The sequence below is a fragment of the Excalfactoria chinensis genome, chromosome 18 (genome assembly GCF_039878825.1).
Source record: "Excalfactoria chinensis isolate bCotChi1 chromosome 18, bCotChi1.hap2, whole genome shotgun sequence".
Classification (NCBI taxonomy): Eukaryota; Metazoa; Chordata; class Aves; order Galliformes; family Phasianidae; genus Excalfactoria; species Excalfactoria chinensis.
The window spans coordinates 7,142,900-7,160,169 of record NC_092842.1 but is presented as its reverse complement, the minus strand read 5'-3'; the positions used below and the strand labels follow the sequence as shown (position 1 = coordinate 7,160,169).

Genomic DNA, 17,270 nt, shown 5'->3' with positions numbered 1-17,270 from the left:
ACTGGAGAAAAGCTGGAGAAAGAATCACATCCCATTTAGAGGATCATCCTACTTGATGCTAACTTGGGTTTAGCTTCAGTTGTGATCCTTCCTCTTGTTTATGCACATTTATAGTAGAGCATCTCCCTGATTCCACAGCAATGAAGTGTCTCTGTTCCAAGGAAATACTGCCAAACACCACACACCGTATCAGAACGAAGCAAAGGGAACCGCCTCTGGACTCTGACTTGTGCTTCATCTCTCCCCCTAACAGGATAACAATCCTGCTTCACACTGTCACCGCTTCAAATCTGTTCACGTAGTCCAAGGCATTCTCTGTCAGAAACAATCTGTTACAACATCTCATTAATTTGCCAAAAAACCATCAGGTTTTACCTAATGCCTGGCTTCTTCTATCATCAGCTTATTACAGTCCTAAAGGAGAGGTAGGTGAGCTCCAATCTCATTATCAAGATCTGAATTCCAGCCAATGACACACCAACTGGAAGAAACCTAATATCATTTAACTAGTTTTCTACACTTTCCTAATTGTAATAGAAGAGAACAACGGAGACATGAGGAGAAATTGCAAATATTTTGATGCGGGTGGAAAAGCCTCCAGGAGGAGGAGGTCACAGCACCCAATTAAATCACACACACGGACTTGAACTGCAGGAGCACTACTGAGCATCCAATAGCTCGGGAGAACCGCAGAGCTGCCTTTTCCAGCACCACCTCTCTTCATTCAGAAAGCTGTTCGCCCCTTAATGGGACACACTTCCCAACTAGCTGTGTTGTTCTGCAAATTATGGGCTATGCATTATTAATAGTTGAATAGAAATCAATCTAGTTCACCACGGCAGTATGTGTTTTATGTGGGAGATGTTTTCAAAGAAGAGCAATCAGTTGATTTGGCATTTTAAACTCCAGAAAAATAAAGAAGCTATTTCTCAGCTAAGAGGATGTGTTCAAACACAAGCATACGCTCTATTTTGTGAAACTGAATTAAGATACATCACCTATTGGCTGGATATGGTATAGATGATAGCTACTTCTGGTATCCCAAGAAGCTGCTTTGCTCCTACAGCTCTTAGGGACTGCTCAAAGGGGACGGACCAAGCAATCTGAATCATGGACCCACTGAATGGCTGAGGGCGGAAGGGACCTCACAGCCCCTCCACTCCCACCCCTGCTGTGGGCTGACTGCCCCCCAGCCCAGGCTGCCCAGCGCCCATCCGTGGCCTTGGGCACCTCCAGGGATGGGGCACCCACAGCTCTGGGCAGCACTGACAGCATCCTATCACTATCAGACCGTGTAAAAAGTTGTGCTCCCTATTTCTCATAAGCTCTCCTCAAGTACCGGAAAGCTAAACGAGATCTCCTCAGAGCATTCTCTTCTCCAATCTGAACAGCCCCAGCTCCCCAGTCTACCTCCATAGTGAAGGTGCCCTGGCCCTCGTGGTCCTCCCCCGTCCCCTCTCCAACAGCTCCGCATCCTTCATGTGCTGGGGGCCCCCAGACAAGATCCAGGTCAGCCATTCCCCGGCCTCAGCTGGCAGTCGGAGCCGGGTTCATCCCACAGCTGCGCCCCACTGGAGGGGTTAAGGCCTCAGTGCCGGCAGCTCCTGCCCACCGTCCCGCTCTGCGGCTGTCAGCTCAGCAGGGCTCGGCCATCTGGCTGCTCTCCTGTGGCCCCAGCCGCGCCATGGGAACACAAAGCCCTCACACCTCCATGTCTGGAAAGCAGTTCTGGAGCACAGAGGCTGCACGGGGGGGGGTTTGTGGGATGGGCCCCACCTCGGGGCCGTCTGTCATCCCCCAGCTGTGTGATGATGGCGTGACATGGAGGGCTGGGAGGGCTCTGCAAGGGTCTGTCAGTCTGCGCCGTACCAACAATTCCACCTTACTCCATTTGCTGAGTTTCACACATTGACACCCTGAGTGTGTTTAGCAGACAAGCCAAAGCTCTCTTGCTATGCACTTGAGTTTGCTTTCCCTCTGCTCTCCAGTAACGACTCATTTAACAGCAGCACAGCAATTAGAAAATCAATATTCCATTCAGACAGAAGTGCTTGTCTGGAGCATTACTTAAGGAACGTCTCCCGCAGCCCCACTTGGCCCAGCCCAGGGGGATGGAAGGAGGGATGCTGGTGTGAGGCGGGTGGATGGATCTGAATGCCCACCTGGCACTCACAAAGCATTTCAAACTGGGTAGAGCCACCTGGGTATGGTATTCCACCAATAAGCACCTCTGTGTCAGAGCATGCACATAAATATGGTGCAGGGAAGTGCAAGCTTGCTTTGTTGTTTAATATTATACCACCCACCTGAATAAAACAGAGCCTGACACGTGTCATAAGGAATTACTCCACAAATGCAAGGCCCTTAGGCATTAAGGACCCGTTTGTTCTGCAGTCATATTAACCAAAAATAAAATAAATAAGTAACAATCACATCATGGCTATGAAAGGATTTCCCATTCAGGCGCTCCCTCCATCGCCGTCCCCCACCTCAGCACGGGAAGAGCTGGGGCAGCAGAGCAGAATGGGGATGCAAAGCAGCGCCAAGGCTGGGATCACAATGGAGGAAGGACGCTCTGCTGTGCTGGAGCCCTCGCAGCACAGCCCGGCCCGCGGCTCTGCCCTATATTTAGCAGCAGTGATTATTCAAGCAGGAGCCGAAGCGTTGCCCATCTGCAGACTCCGGAGTGGGAGCGCGTTTGGATGCAGTCTGCTTTATTTTCATGTTGTTTGAAATGAGAGCTGTGACTACCAATGGTTGCTGTGGAAAACCACTCCCCTGCACACAGAGGTGCAGGGATGGTGAGAGACAGCGTGGGCTCAGGGAAAGTCACCACCCCCGCAGGCCTCTGGGGAGCACAGACACAGCAAAGAGCCCCTCAGTGCAGAGCGAAGCCAAACACGTCCCCTCCCACACCCTTCAGAAGATGGAAAATCAGACATACATGTTACTAAATTAAGCAGCAGGAGTTCCTGTAGCAGGGAATACCAGCGATGAGAGCTGCACAAAGCAGACTTCCCCAATCCATCTTACACACCAATCCCCTGCTTTGTTTGCATGTGTCACAATTCACCATCGAGCAGATTCTCAGCTTGTTACAGCTCAGCACCAGACATCAGCGTATGGCTGTATCCAAAAGGCTCCATTTCTTGGCAGACTTTCTGACAAGGAGCTCCCTGACCCCAGAACAACTGAGCTGGGTGCCCGGCTGAGGGAAACGTTTTCCTGTGTACTTCTGGATGCAGATGGTAACAGGACCACTGGACAAAACAGCCCAGCTGCACCTTCACAGCCTGTGGTTGGACTTGATGATCTTCAAGGTCTTTTCCAACCTGGGTAATTCTATGATTCGATGATTCGCAAACATTTGAGTTTGTAACTATTCATTTTTCCTCCAGCAATTAGTCACAGGAATAGCTGCAAAGCCATCTCGCCGTGTTTATCAGGTGTTTTCTAATCACTTTCTGAATCAGCAGGCCCACCCTAATCTCTATCATACAATAGGTGTTGATGATTTATTTGTATTTGCTTCAGTTATCAGGATGAACGCAATTAGGAGGGCTCAGTTTCTCCAATAAAATGAACTGATACACTCCATACCAAGAACACAACCCAAACTCAGTCCTACCTTCTTTATGCACTGACATTTGTAGTAAGAAAAAGATACAAAAGGAAGAAATGCGTCCAGAAAAAACTCACAGAGCTGAGTGACACATTCCCAGCTTCTTGGTGACAAGGTCTGTGCTTCTATCACAGCACAGTGCAGGAGGCAGAAATGCCGTGGGTGCAGGTGATACGGCTCTGCTCTCACCCATGTGGAAGCGCTGGAGCCAGGAGCAGAAGGGATGCACTGGTTTGGACCACAGCGGGCGGTGGGCGCAGGGTGGGGGTCAGAGCAGCAGCCCACGAGCTGTACAGGGGGAGGGCAGGCAGGGGCTTTCCCCAGGCAGGCTGTCAGCAGCGCCGCGTTGCTGCGGAGGGCTGCTTCATTTCTGAGAGCTGTTATTGGAAAATGCCACTATTCATTGTCAAGAGTTCCCATGATGCAGGAACTCTCATTACACCTAAGCCCTCTCAGCACAAAATAGCCGCACGCTGATAACCTGAGTGTATCTGCAGCAGCTGCCGCTCCGCAGACTGCACTTGGACAGTCATGTTATTCTACATGCTTATTAGCCCCATTATTTCATAACTCATTCCTCCGTGTAATGCCGGCTCCCTATCACTCCATTTCAACATGAAGATACGTTTCTCTGAGGCAATGACAGATAAGGACAGAAGGGAGGCTGGGCTGAGGGCGGGAGGCACGGGGCCCTGAGCATGGGGTGGGGGTCCTCACAGGCCCTGGAGCTGTTGGGCAGATGTCCCCTTTGCAAAGTAATGCGTAGTGAAATAAGGAAGAAACTGGTAAGGAAATAGATAACAAAGATGAGAGACAACTAACAATAGATTTAAAAATATCACTGCTCTTAATTATGTATCATGAATCTGACTGTGTCTGCGGCACTCGTTGATACAAAACATAATTGAAAACAAAACCTTCCCAGGACTAAAGCTGGCTTTGTATTGTGCAGCAGTGAGACTCGGAGTGTTCATGGGAGAGAAGCACGCCGCTGGGAAGCAGCAGCCAGCAGCCAGCACGGGGCAACCCGGCAACCCCGGCCGTGCTTTGCTCAGTGCTGCTGTCACTGCTTCTTCACTCCCTGCCACCACAGTATTTGCTGTCACTGAGGGGTACGCAGTGCTCTGCGTCCCTGAGAGGGCTGGAACTGAAACTAACGAGGGGGTGGCTTTATCTGAGGAGGGTGAGACACCCTGCCTTGCTGTGCACTACAAGCTGTAGGTAGGAAGGCATCCAGACAGAGAGCTCCCAGGTGGGTGCTGGAATGGGAGCATGAGGGCCTTGAGAACAACACAAAGACAAATAATTTCTTGCCCCTTTCTTGCAGGTTTCACTCGAGGACTTAGAACTGCTTTATGAATACATACCAAAGGAAGCTGCCAGCAGTCCTAGGAAGCAGCTATGTTATACAAAGATCATAAGCCACGTTTAAGAGATGGGAGTTAAAAAGAAATTCATACACAGAAGTCAGCTGATGACTTCTGCTAAGTTCCATGTTCTCCCAGAACATGTTAGAACTGAATCACAATTACGAGCCACTCTGCAGGGCTCAAATGCCTGTGTAAATGAAGCCAGAAGTACCCAGTTAAAGGAAGAAGGATTGTGGAGATTAATGGTAGCTAGACTTTCTTCCCTAGACGGCTCATAGAGCTTAGAATAGAACAGGGATGCAAGAAAGCAATTAAAAGAGCTAACTTAAATAAATCTCTAAGTGCTCTAAGTTTGCCAGCATAGACCTCTAAATTCTTTTGCAATGCATCTGGGCCCCTTCCTCTAGGGACTTTCTAACAACCTCTCAGACATCGAGATAATTATTGCAAAGTGTGACCCAGACTGTGGTTACTGGTGTAATCACAAAAACCCCTTGAGGTTTCGCATTAGACACCATCTCACCAGTAAAGCAGACTTTCAACTCTTGGCTAACGTTTTTGTAATGACTGAACTGAAAATTACATTCTCTACGACTCGGCAGCCCGGCGGGTTGGGGTTACACAGCCTGCTGCAGGACTGCACAGCCAGGCTGCAGTACCCAGCACACACCTGCTGCCGTGCAGCTCAGACTGGGGAGAAGTTGGGTGATGGATGCAGAGAGACAATACCTGAATGTTCTCATCGTAACAGCAGGATATCAGTAGTAAAGTTCCCCTGCTTTGGCAGAATGGGCACATCTGTTCCCTTCAAACATTACCTAAGCAAAACTGGATCCTTTAACATTTCAGCTCCTCAAACGGGTGGAAGTGTTTTGTCTCTCTGGGAAGCTTATAGGCTGCAGCAGATTTGCTGCCTCCTGGCGCACAGGGAACTTTCACTGCTGGGATATCAATCCTCGCTTGGTTCTAACATGCAATCTCCAATTTAAGCAAACAGGGAATAAGGAAAGAAATGAAATACTAATTGCAATCCAAATTGCTCTGTCTCCTCTCCACCCCCGCCAACCTCCTCCCTGCTCCCTAATCCGTAAAGTCTGAGCGATGATCAGTGAATAATTAATTCTGGATGACTGTGAGGCTCTGTGCAGAGTTGTGCAGTGCAGTCGGACGGCCCTGGGCAGCACTCAGAGGTGCCAGCAGAGCCCCACACCTGCAGCTGCGTGGTGCTGCTCAGCAGTTTGTTGGCCAAAGCCCCCGTGCTCACCCACCCTGACACCACACAAATGCTTCCGTGATGACTTGGAGTGTTAATGAAAGGTTAATGAACAGCCAGCCTCTGGAGCCATCATGAGCAGCGTCCTGTCAGCAATTAGAACTGTTAAGGTAAGGAGTTAATGTAAGCATTTCAGCACATGGCAGAAGAAATAAAACCTGCTGCAATGGGGTTTTAAAAGCATGCAACGCTGGTGTTCTGAAAAGTTACTGAGCAGCCACCTCAGTCTTCTCTACTGGTGCAGAACACGCCTGCGTAGGAGAAGTGCTGTACTGCCCACAGCCCTGCCCCTGTGCAACAGTCCTGAAGCAAACCCTGAGATCCAAGCAGCACCAGGTTTGCTCAGGTGTGACACAGGGCAGCAGCACGGGGCCGTGCCTGCCTTGCTGGGAGGAGGCTGCTCTGCTCCCTGCAGCCCACAGCCCATCATTGCACTGCTCAGAAGCGCTGCGGTCTTTTAAAATGTTGCTCTCACCTTGCCTGAAATATATATCAATCTTTCCATTTTTATGTATATGTATGTGTCATTGAGAGTGGTACTATATAGCGACACATCCATAATGGAACAAAGCTCCCTGCACAGCAAGGACAGCAAAATATTAATTATTCAAGGTAAGAGTTATGTAAATTATTTGGTAACTACTGCAGGGCTACTTTGCAGAGGGACTCCTATGGGGAAGAAGCACTGAACACTTCAAATAGGGGATGTGTGCAATCTCTCATGTACCAGCAGCAGAGCACGGGGGTTATTGTGCAGGGCCAGCAGAATCCCAGAGACATTTGTAAATGTGAACAAAGGGGACAGCCTGATTTAATACCTGTGGCTCTATACCTGCTAACACCTTGGCATCATTTTGTGAACAAATGCCTCTCTCCCGCATGCCATCAATCACGTACAACACCGGCACATCCCAGTCTCACAGAACTGCTTATGTAACGTGTGTGGATTAAAGTCAAATTCATATTTCTGGCTCTAATCCAAATCAGTTACGTATTTCTTTGAAACAAACGATACTTTAGTTCTAGCTCAGATGCACCGCCTTCCTTCAATTACAACGAACTCTGCTTTCTTTTCATCACACCTGACCCGAATTTTGCTGTAGAGAGCATAAGTAACATAAGTGAGATGTTCTGCAATTGTACTGAAAATGAAAGTTCTCAACACTAGCAGTGAGGTAAACAAGCCCAGAGCACCAGCAGTGTAAGAAGTCACCCACGAGTGAGCAGCGCACTTGAAATCTCCCTAATAATCATTTCAGAAGGCGCTCCTTGTTGTAAGGCGTTATCAAAGGGTGCGGGAGGAGGAAGGACAGAGGAACACATTTTTCCATGCTCTGTTTTTTTCTCCCCTTGCGGTTGATGGATGAACCTGACAGAGTTATTTCATATTCACAAGCCTCGAACATCATTACAGCCCGCGCTCTGTACAACCGAATGCCGGCAGCAAGCTCAGCGCATGGGCTGCCTGCAGCTACAATCAGCGCATTTCTGTGCACCACCACTGCAATATGAAATTGGATAACAAGATATCCATGTCAAACATCTGCGTCCTCCAGAGCTCAGAAAACAGGCTTGAAAACCTTGCCCACCTCAGCTGCTGGATGCACTCTTACTGCAGTCTTTGCCCCTTGCATGGACGTTCCAGCCAAGGCCTTGCAGAGCTTCAAAGAAGAACAGAGCCAAGCTTGTTTTTGAACATTTCCTCCTGAGAGACATCTAATACTGATTGCCAATAGAAAAAACAGGACAGGACAGAAAAACGTGATGCATCCAGCAAGGCAACTTTCCCGAGATGGGAAATTCCAGTGTGAAAGATGGCTGCCTGAGGAAGCCAGGTGGAAGCCCTCCCAGACTCCACATGGGGGCATGGCATGCCACCCTCCCATTATGCTGCAGTTCCCTGACTTGGTTCAGTGCTCTGATCAAACAGAAACCCACCCCCAAATAATAATTTCCCATTGAATCAGCCTGCCGCCCCGCTCAGACCGCAATGGAGGGCTCTGCAGCTGTGAGTGCGATCAGGGACAGTGAGCCCACTCCTGTTGGTCTGCAAGGAGTGCTGTCAGCACAGGCATTTTTCATTGTGTGCCAGAACATTTAAGCTGGGGATAGAAGTATCTTAGTTTTACTGCAAACAGACAATAATGAAAAGAAAACCCAGCAAACAGAAGGGTCTAGAACCATCACAAAGCTTTTTCTGATATAAAAGCTGTACTGATGGCGTGTTTTTTTTTTAAGTTTACTGACATGAAGAGTAACACTAATGTAATTGCACGGAAATTCATGCAGATGAAAATCCCAACAGGGCAAAGTCAGAATAAACCGCCAGTGTGGAAACAAAATGTTACTGCAGTGCTGTGGCAGCCTCTGTCTTCCATCTGAAGAATATCAGAGCACCATCAGCACAGCAGCTCAGCTGCTCCCTGGCTCAGAGGTGGTGCCAAAGGGCTCCAAGCAGAACTGCTGCCCTGGGGGACACTGCTGTCCCACACCAACACCTCCACCAACAACAGCCAGCAGCATCCCTGCAGGCTGCGGGGATGGCGAAGGGAAAGAAAGAGTCCTCCTGTCCATTAACCAACCTGATCTCCAGTGCAGAAACAACGCTTTCCCACTGTACGTGTTTGCCAAACATCCTTCAAATGCTAACCATCTGCAGCTGCAATACAATGCTTTGATTACAAACGTCAAAAAGATGGAGCATAAAATTAACTTCTCCTTATTTAGTAGGTTTAGAGAAATGCGGCTTCACGCTACACGAATTCGGTGCCCTCGGTATGAAAACTCCCCATTACGATGTCTCATCAAATTAGAGCCAACGATACAACGATGTCATCTGAACCGCCGCACAACACTATATTTTGTAATTAAGCAGGACAGTGAAACAATGGCCTTGCTTATAGAGAAAAGGTCAGGAATGCAAAACATATTTTTGCAAGCTAATTGTAAGATGGATGAAGCCAATTATCCCAGCAGTGCACAGACGCCTAAGTAGGAAGGATTTTATAATTCTGCTACATGACTCCAATGGAGTCGCAGTCTGAGCTGTACCCCTGTGGGGCACCGTGAGGGGCTGCTTCAGCTGCTGGAAAGTCAAGAAGCAAAGAAGCACAAAGGGTCCATGGCCTGGATCTCATTCTTACAATGCTGAGCATTCCCCTTTCTTGCATAAAAAGGACTGTTTGTTTTTACGTCAATGCCAAAAGAAAACTCCGAAATCCCCTTTCCATTCAGAGCATTATCCCTTTAAAATGATCTGAATGCCAGTTCCTAAACTTCCTGTAACCGCGATGAGCGACGTAATGGTTGTGTGGAGAAGGGATCACTTCCTCCTGCATCTCTGATTTCACTGAGCTTCCGAACACAGCCATTAACTGGAGATCAGTAATTAACTTTCTGGTTCAAGAAACACTTTGCCGAGGAATCCCATTAAAAGGTTGATTTGCACATTCCCAGCCAAGGCTGCCTTGACATAAATGCGGTACTCTGTGTGGGCAGCACTCCTCAGCCCGTTCCCCATTACCTGAGCTGCACTTGTTTGCTGGTGGTGAGGTGGAATGAGAACAGATGTCACCTCTGCACTGTAGCACAGATGCTGGTACCCTGCTCTACTTTGCAACACGTCACATTTTGCTTTCCAGGTATGGCTGACGGTGCAGAATGGTTTCCATGTACAAACTTGGCGGTGCTTCCTCAAAATATCTGCATTATCACAAAAAACCTCCACCTTGCACCTGCTGCTCCAGCTCTTCCCACTTAGAACACTTCACAGCCAGTGCCATTCAGCTAAGGATCCAGAAGCAGCCACAAGCTCCACGCATGGCTCTGCCCACTGCCCACTCAGTGCAGGGCTCATTCCTTTTCCCAGAGGAAACAAGGCTGCTTCTGCATGCTCTGTAATGCAGAGGTCACCCTATCCGCATCAACTTCATCATGACTAAAAATCTTTGGTCTATCAGGTTTGTTGGGAATAGACAAACGATAATGAGTCCTGAAGAGAACCCACAAAGTAACTTTACTGTAAGAGTACGGAGAAGTTCTTAACGCTCTCCTATTGCATCAAAATAAATGTTATGAACCCATGGAGCAGACTGCATTGGTGCTACACCAGGAGTTAAATGTACTGCACTATGTGACTTGTATGCTTTTTCTTCTCTCTGCAGGTTATAAGGAAAAATTTGTAGTGCCATAAGTATTGAATAGAGGGAGTCGTGGCCATGGTGTTACCAAAGCATGGCTGCAGCCCTTCCCAGGCCGAGGCTCATTTAACAACCTGCCGTATGCTCAGACTTTTGTAGTGCCAAGGAAAAAAACATAAATGGAGCGTTATCTTCTGGAATTATGCAAACAACAACCAACACAAAAGCTTGCAGAATAATCCCAAATGCTGCTAATTGAGTGTCCCTTAGCTCTGAAGGAACACAGCACACTGAGAAAAGGCGTCCTTAGGAGCCATCAGCGCCAGGCTTACATCAGAATAATGAGTTACACAGAGTGCCCATCTTTCATCCCATAAAGTGACTCTGTGTCCCTCTCCTCTCAGCACTGATGTCACAATCCAAATACCCAAAAAACACAATTAACAAGTGCAGCTGAATAACCTTCTCTCAGTTCTCCACTCCTGCTCTGTGTGCCCAAAGCCCAACATAGGAATTTGCCCCAACCCCTATTCCATAGCAGAAATGTGGGTCCAATTAAGGACAATCCATCTGCCAAATGTTTGATTTCTGCCTGATTCCAGAGAGGCCCCTACAAAGACAAACATTCAGCGCTCCATGATAACAACTTCGTTAGCTGCTGTAATAAGTCCGGATGCGGGACACACTGTTAGCAAAAAGCCAGTTTAACAGCACCTTTTTCTAGCTCTAACAAGTGACTGTGGGAACAAAACCTGAAAGGAGCGCCCATCCCACAGTCCTCCTTGCAATCTCACCTTTATACCGATGGGCTGTACCAGATGAACACAGCCCTCACACCAGACCCTAGCTGTACCTTCTGCGATACTGCTTCTATTCACAACCAATCACTGTACCCCGCTGCTGTTACAAGGCTCCAAGAAGAACACCAGTAGTGAAAGGATGGAGAGATGTGTCCAGCCGTGCCGTGGTGAGCCCGGTCATCACATGAAGGCATCACCAAACGCTTATTCCACCTTTTGCAATTCAACCTTCTCTCAATTAGTGTGAAAATCAGATGCCCTGAGATACCCTCATAATCAGTGTGTTTTTCTAATGCACTGCTTGGACAATTTCTCTGATGTTCTCTATAGACAAAAAGAAGTTGCCCAGGATTCTCCTAAGACGGCACGGTCGGACTTCCCGGAGCTGCTCAGGCCTTGTGTGCACACAGCAGATCTCAGTAGGACCCCATCAAATTGCACAGCAGCTCTGCGGAGATGAACCCCACACACAGCAGAGCTGTCAGCTCCTCTCGGGGCTGCAGGAATTCACTCTGTATGAGCAGCCCGGTGAGGCTCTCCTGGGAACCTGCCTGTCCCCTTTGTGCTGCTGTGAGGTACGGAGGAGCACAGACACAAACCCAACAGGGTGATCTGGAAGTGCTGCCACTGAGACTTTCTGTGACATTTCCAGTGTTTACAGATATTCCCTCGCTTTGCTTTGTTCTAAAGCTCACACTGTACAAATTCCTCACTGCAATCATGTGCCATTTGAAATTTACATGATGAATTTAATGTGTGCATTTTTCCAACACAGTTACATTCACATTCTCTACATACATGGACCATCCACCTCGCTGGTTGTCTGTGCACATCTGTGCACACCTCGTGTATTCATACACACTCTCTGTACACAGCAGGATGAACAGCACATGCAAGAAATGCAAAAATAAAGATACGAGGAGATATTGCCCATCACCAATTCAGATATACAGAACCCAGGTAACAATTATCTGCGATCTACTACAACTACATCTCAATACTTAACCTCGAGGGCTTTGTCTGCATTTATTGCACTACTCATTTCTGCTATGGCATCTCTCGCAAAAATTCTACCACGCTCCAGAACAGCATGTTGTTACAATGGCTACTTCCATGAGAAAAGCAGGAGTTTGCAGACAGTCAGCTTCAATACAAGATGGAGTCAGGAATCAAATATTTAGGAAGCAATGCTGATAGCAGATGCTTCTTTGAAGCATTTCTTAGATTTCAAGAGAGATAAGGAAGTGCAGCACAAACCAAATGAGAGTGATGTACAGATTCAAGCCCCTTCGCACACAGAGCTGCATGCATCGTGCATTTTAATCGACATGGGAATGTTCAGGAAGACAGAATTATCTCCGTAACCAAGCCATAGGTGTGTCACTGAGGAGCCCAACCGCTGCTTTCTTTCACCTCTCCCAAAGCTGTACCTACAGCCAAGGACTTCTGCAGAAGGAAACCCGCTCACTCCCACTGACCTGACAGTGCTGGGAAAGCTCAGTGCCAGAATCTACCGAGTGTCAGACGGCTCCCTGCAGACGGCGGCGTGTCTGCAGATCACAGATGAAGCCTGGGTGATGGCTGAAGCCCTTCGCTCTCAGTTTCTAAATACTCAGATAAGCAAATCCTTACGGTTTGTTCAAAGCTGACAAATGCTACCGCTCCTCTAACCCACATTTTAATCAATATGCTGAAAATGCACTACAGCCACTCATCGAATTCCTTCAGAGAAAAGTTGTGGCAAATGCACTCCATCAGGAAGGACGCTGCCCAGCATGTGGCAGGGCTCTTGTTCAGGGACAGCAGGGAAATCAAAGCCTGAATTTAGGAAAATGACTTTGGCTCCAGGGCTGGCCAAAGCAGTTCATCCCCGTGTCCTACACTGCCAGTATGCAGAATGAAACAAAACTCATCTACGGGGAGGGAAAACGCTGCCCTGTGTGTCCCCTCTGTGCCCACCTCGGGGCACCCAGCAGCACTGGGCAGATCCCTGACTGCCCTCATTTGTCCTCCATGTGGAACACAGTGCCCTGCTTGGAGCAGCTGTGAAATCTGCAGCACCAAATTGTGACTCTGCCTCTGCAATATTTCCCTGCACTGACCAGCACGATGCTTTCACTTGCTAAATCCATCAGGAAAATGCTTCATTTAAAGAAAAAAACAGATTTCAGAAACCTTGAGCAGCTCCGTTGAGCAGCCCTCCGGGGGGCGAGGACAGCTAAAAGGAAGAAGTTGTTCTCGCTGTGCCTGAAAGTGAAACGTGTGCTCAGTGGGTCCCAAAGTGCCGTCCTGATGTTTTATAATCCCACTGCTACAAAATGATGACATCCATGTATGCCCGATTTGCCATATTTTTCAGACGGAGCTTTTCTGGCACCCCAGTACCTGTGTGTCATTCTCTACATAGATTCATGTAAGACCACAGGACCTTCCTCCTGGAAGCAACACCTCTGTGTGCTGCTGGCAGCGGGGCCCATCAAACCAACCCTGCCCTCTCTCTGTGTGTGCATTCACACATAAGTTTATCCCGAGATGTGTGGCTGTCTCACGCACGCACCCACACAAATGCATGCACACAAACACACACAAACCCACTGCAGAGCTTCACCTTCTAACCGAGCTGAAAAATAACCACCGGATCTCGTTTCCCCTTTATTTTGTGGGCAGTTTGCTCCACCGCCGGCCAACCCACACCACAGAGCTCCCTGCCATGGGCTGCCCAGGAGCAGACAGACACAGGGCTGCGCCGGTGTGCGGGTGTGGAAGGGGGAAAGGGATCTGGAGACATCACGGCTGTTATTGTCCACACAAGGGCTGAGCCGGCGCTGCTCCCTCCCTTCCTCCCATGCCCGTAGCGCTCAGCGGCTGCTACATCTCCGTGCTATTCCTGTGCCGGAGCATCAACTTCGGGTGTACTGGGGAGAGGAAAGCCCATCAGACGGGCACCTCAGTACATTCTTTTCAACCTAAAAAGGGAGAGCTCGCACTGTGTGCTTGCCAAAGCATTAAAATTACCCCTAACACAATTAAGCAAGTCCACCTCTAGCACAGATGTGCCGTCGCTCCCAATAAGATGAGCACAGCGTTAACAAAGGCTGCAAAAAGCGGCGTGCCCATCCCATCCCATCCCATCCCATCCCATCCCATCCCATCCCGCCGTGCCCCGAGGAACGGCCGCTCACCTCTCATTGTCCACGCTCCTGAAGCCAGGTAAGATGTGCCGGAAGCTGCTGTTCCTATCGAGCTTCGGTTGGCTCTTTGTCCTTTTGATGGAGCCTTTAAGCCGACGGCTGAGGAACCCCTGCGGGGTGAGACAAGAACACTAAATATTAAGACAGGCAGGAGCCCCGGCCTGCTGCCCGGCTGCGATCCCGGCGCTCTGCGCCCCGTGCTCAGCCCGGCCGGGCGCTGCGGCGGCGCGGGGCTCCGGGGCCGCCGTTACCGTGGCAACCATCGGCTCACATCAAAATCCTGTCGGAGAGACGAGGCGAGAGCACGGGGGGGTCGGGGGGGTTTATGGGGAGGCTGGACCGCCTGCACCACCCGCCCAGGGCAACAACTTCCCGCCCTGCCGACCCCCCCCCGCCCCCCGCCGGCACAGTTGGCCCCGGGCGCGGTCGGTACCGCGCAGCCCCGCAGTGCGCGTCTCCGGGAGCGGCGGGCGGCACCTGTGCGGGAGGAGCGCCGCACTGCTTTCTGTGCGGGAGGGCGAGTCATGGAGTCACGGATCCCGGATTGCTCCCTGCGACGCCGCCGCGAGACGTTTAATGGGAAACCTGGCAGCTGTGTTATTTGCTTTTTGTTAGGAGTTAATGATGTCCGACGTAACCTGAACGTTACGTTTAATCTCTTGGCTAAATAAGGCAATAAAAATAAAACACTGCTGTGGCGTCCGGCATTTACAGCAGAAAACAGCCTGCGTGGGTCAGGCACGGCGGGCAGAGCGGGCGGCGCTGGGAACACGAGTGGGGCTTTGGCAGCAGAGCCGAAAGGGGCATCCCTTCATGTGCTGCCAAACCCGAGCGGCCGATGAGGCCGATCTCCGGGACAGCCCTCACAGCCCGAGATCCCGCACGAATCCCCTCCATTCCGTCCCCAGGAGAGGGAGTTAGATATCCGATTCTGACGGACGTATGGAAAGAAGGGAGGAGCGGGCACCTTCCCACGGGCAGCTCTGCCGCCGTCCCTCCATCCCTGAGCGCCGGGCAGCTCCTCCCGGCAGCCTCCAGCAGTGGCCATAGGTCAGATGCCCTTCAGCAGCTGCCTTTTAGAACCGATACCCTTCACATGTTTTGCAGGCGGATAATCGCAGCCTGACTTCTTCCCATTCTGTCATTTGTTGGTGCTATTTAAACTCTCCTTCCCCACCCAGCACAGTCACAGGGCACATCCTGTCCTCCTCGGGTTGCAGGATGCCCTGGGGCAGTCTGTGTGGTACTTGTTGTGGAAGTGACCTTCCTTTAAGTGCAGCAGGAATTTCACACATGCAGATATCCAGAGGTGCTTTGCATTCATTAAGTATCACTTCACCTACAGATGAGGTGCACAACACACCTCCACGTGAGCTGAGTCCTACCCTGGGAGCTGTCTGCACGCTGCCATAGCGCGGTGCACAGTGCAGGCTGCTGCATCTCACCCCAACAGAATGCAACCAGCACCAAAGGCCGTCCCAAGGAATGCCATCAGAGAATGTTGTTTGTGTGGTATAGAGAAACATCGGAAAGTGCAGAAAGCGGGATTGATGTGGCTCTGAAACAGCACATCTGGGGATGTCCTCCTCCAGTGCCCAGACCATTGCGAAACTGTGTTCTGCTGTGCTCTGCCCTCATCCAGCATCATCCTCAGCCATCAGCCCTTCATGTTCCTGTCCTGGCCAGGTCGGGCTGCTGGCTGCCTGCTGGGAGCCCTGCCAAGGCACAAAGCACACAAACAAAAACGTGCACCAGGCCATTATTTTCCTAATGCCACTGCTGAGTGGTTGCTGCCTACGTGCCAGTCCTTAGCAGGGCCAGCAAAGGCACAGCCGGGTCATGGTGTTATCAGGACTTGTTAAAATCCCCAACTCAGGAAGGAATAGAGAAGGAAAAATGCAACGACTTGCTGTAGGAAATGATCGTCGCTTTCTTTCCCTATCTTACATGTCACATCTCAACAACTGTTAGATGATTCGTGCAGGATCTGGAAATTAGAAGTTAGGGTTGCAATAAGACATTACTTTCCTTCTGTTTCGCATTGTTTTTACGTTCATTGCTACCAGAAGGAGATCACACTCTGCCGTTTTCAGTTTTCATTGCTAGCTTCATTGGGAGAACGAGGTGTCAGGCTTTTTAATGCTGACAAATTACAGTGCTGTAGCAATGCTGTGCACCTCCATTGTGCGTGCCAGAGACCAGCAACTCTCACGTGTGTGTTACTGCTTCCCATAATTTTTAGATGGGGTAAGAAAAAAAAAAGTACAGAGAGGAACTCGCTTGCCACAAAGACAACAGAGAGAGAATCTGACCTGGGGTGTGACTGCCGTGCTTTCCTGGTGAGATCATAAATGCATCATCCATTTCTTCTTCATTTATGACTTTAAAGACCATCTGATTCTGATCTCCAGATGAATGAGGCTAATCCTACCCTGCAAGCATCGCCTGCTCCTCTAGCCTTGCTGCATTCTTGAGAGTTCCATTAATTTAAGTCTTTAAGCCCTTTCTGTTGCATGTTCTTTATATTCTTTTAAGTTTATACTGTGAGCTGTCTAGGGCAGAACTGTGCCTTCCAATGTGTGGGCAGCATCCGCAGCTAGAAAAATATTAGAACACTAACTTGGAAGGTTTCATTGAGAAGAAGTTAATAGAGTGCACTAAATGACAACAAACAGAAATGTGAAGAGCCAAAGAATCCCTTCAGGCATTACAAGGGCAGGAAACCACTGGAGGTGCTCCGTGCATCCACCTGCAGTCACAGCTGGGCAGAGCAGAGCAGAGCGGGCTGTGCTGTGCTGTGCTGCAAGCTGAGCACCTCTGGGCTCCTTCAGAACCAATGCAGAGTCCGCACAAATGAGGACAATGTTTCTGCTTC

General features: G+C 49.6%; 1 protein-coding gene across 7 annotated transcripts in view; it reads right to left on the bottom strand.

The window, feature by feature from the left end:
• DAB2IP (DAB2 interacting protein) overlaps positions 1 to 17,270 on the bottom strand; it is a 154,069-nt gene that overhangs the window by 75,307 nt on the left and 61,492 nt on the right. For 5 of the 7 annotated variants that reach the window (XM_072352509.1, XM_072352507.1, XM_072352508.1 and 2 more), the window contains exon 3: positions 14,387 to 14,505. In XM_072352509.1, coding sequence (XP_072208610.1) covers positions 14,387 to 14,505 — 119 coding nt within the window. Of the gene's footprint in view, positions 1 to 14,386; positions 14,506 to 14,646; positions 14,730 to 17,270 lie in introns of those variants that run through there. The other 2 variants (XM_072352510.1, XM_072352514.1) reach the window with 2 other exon arrangements.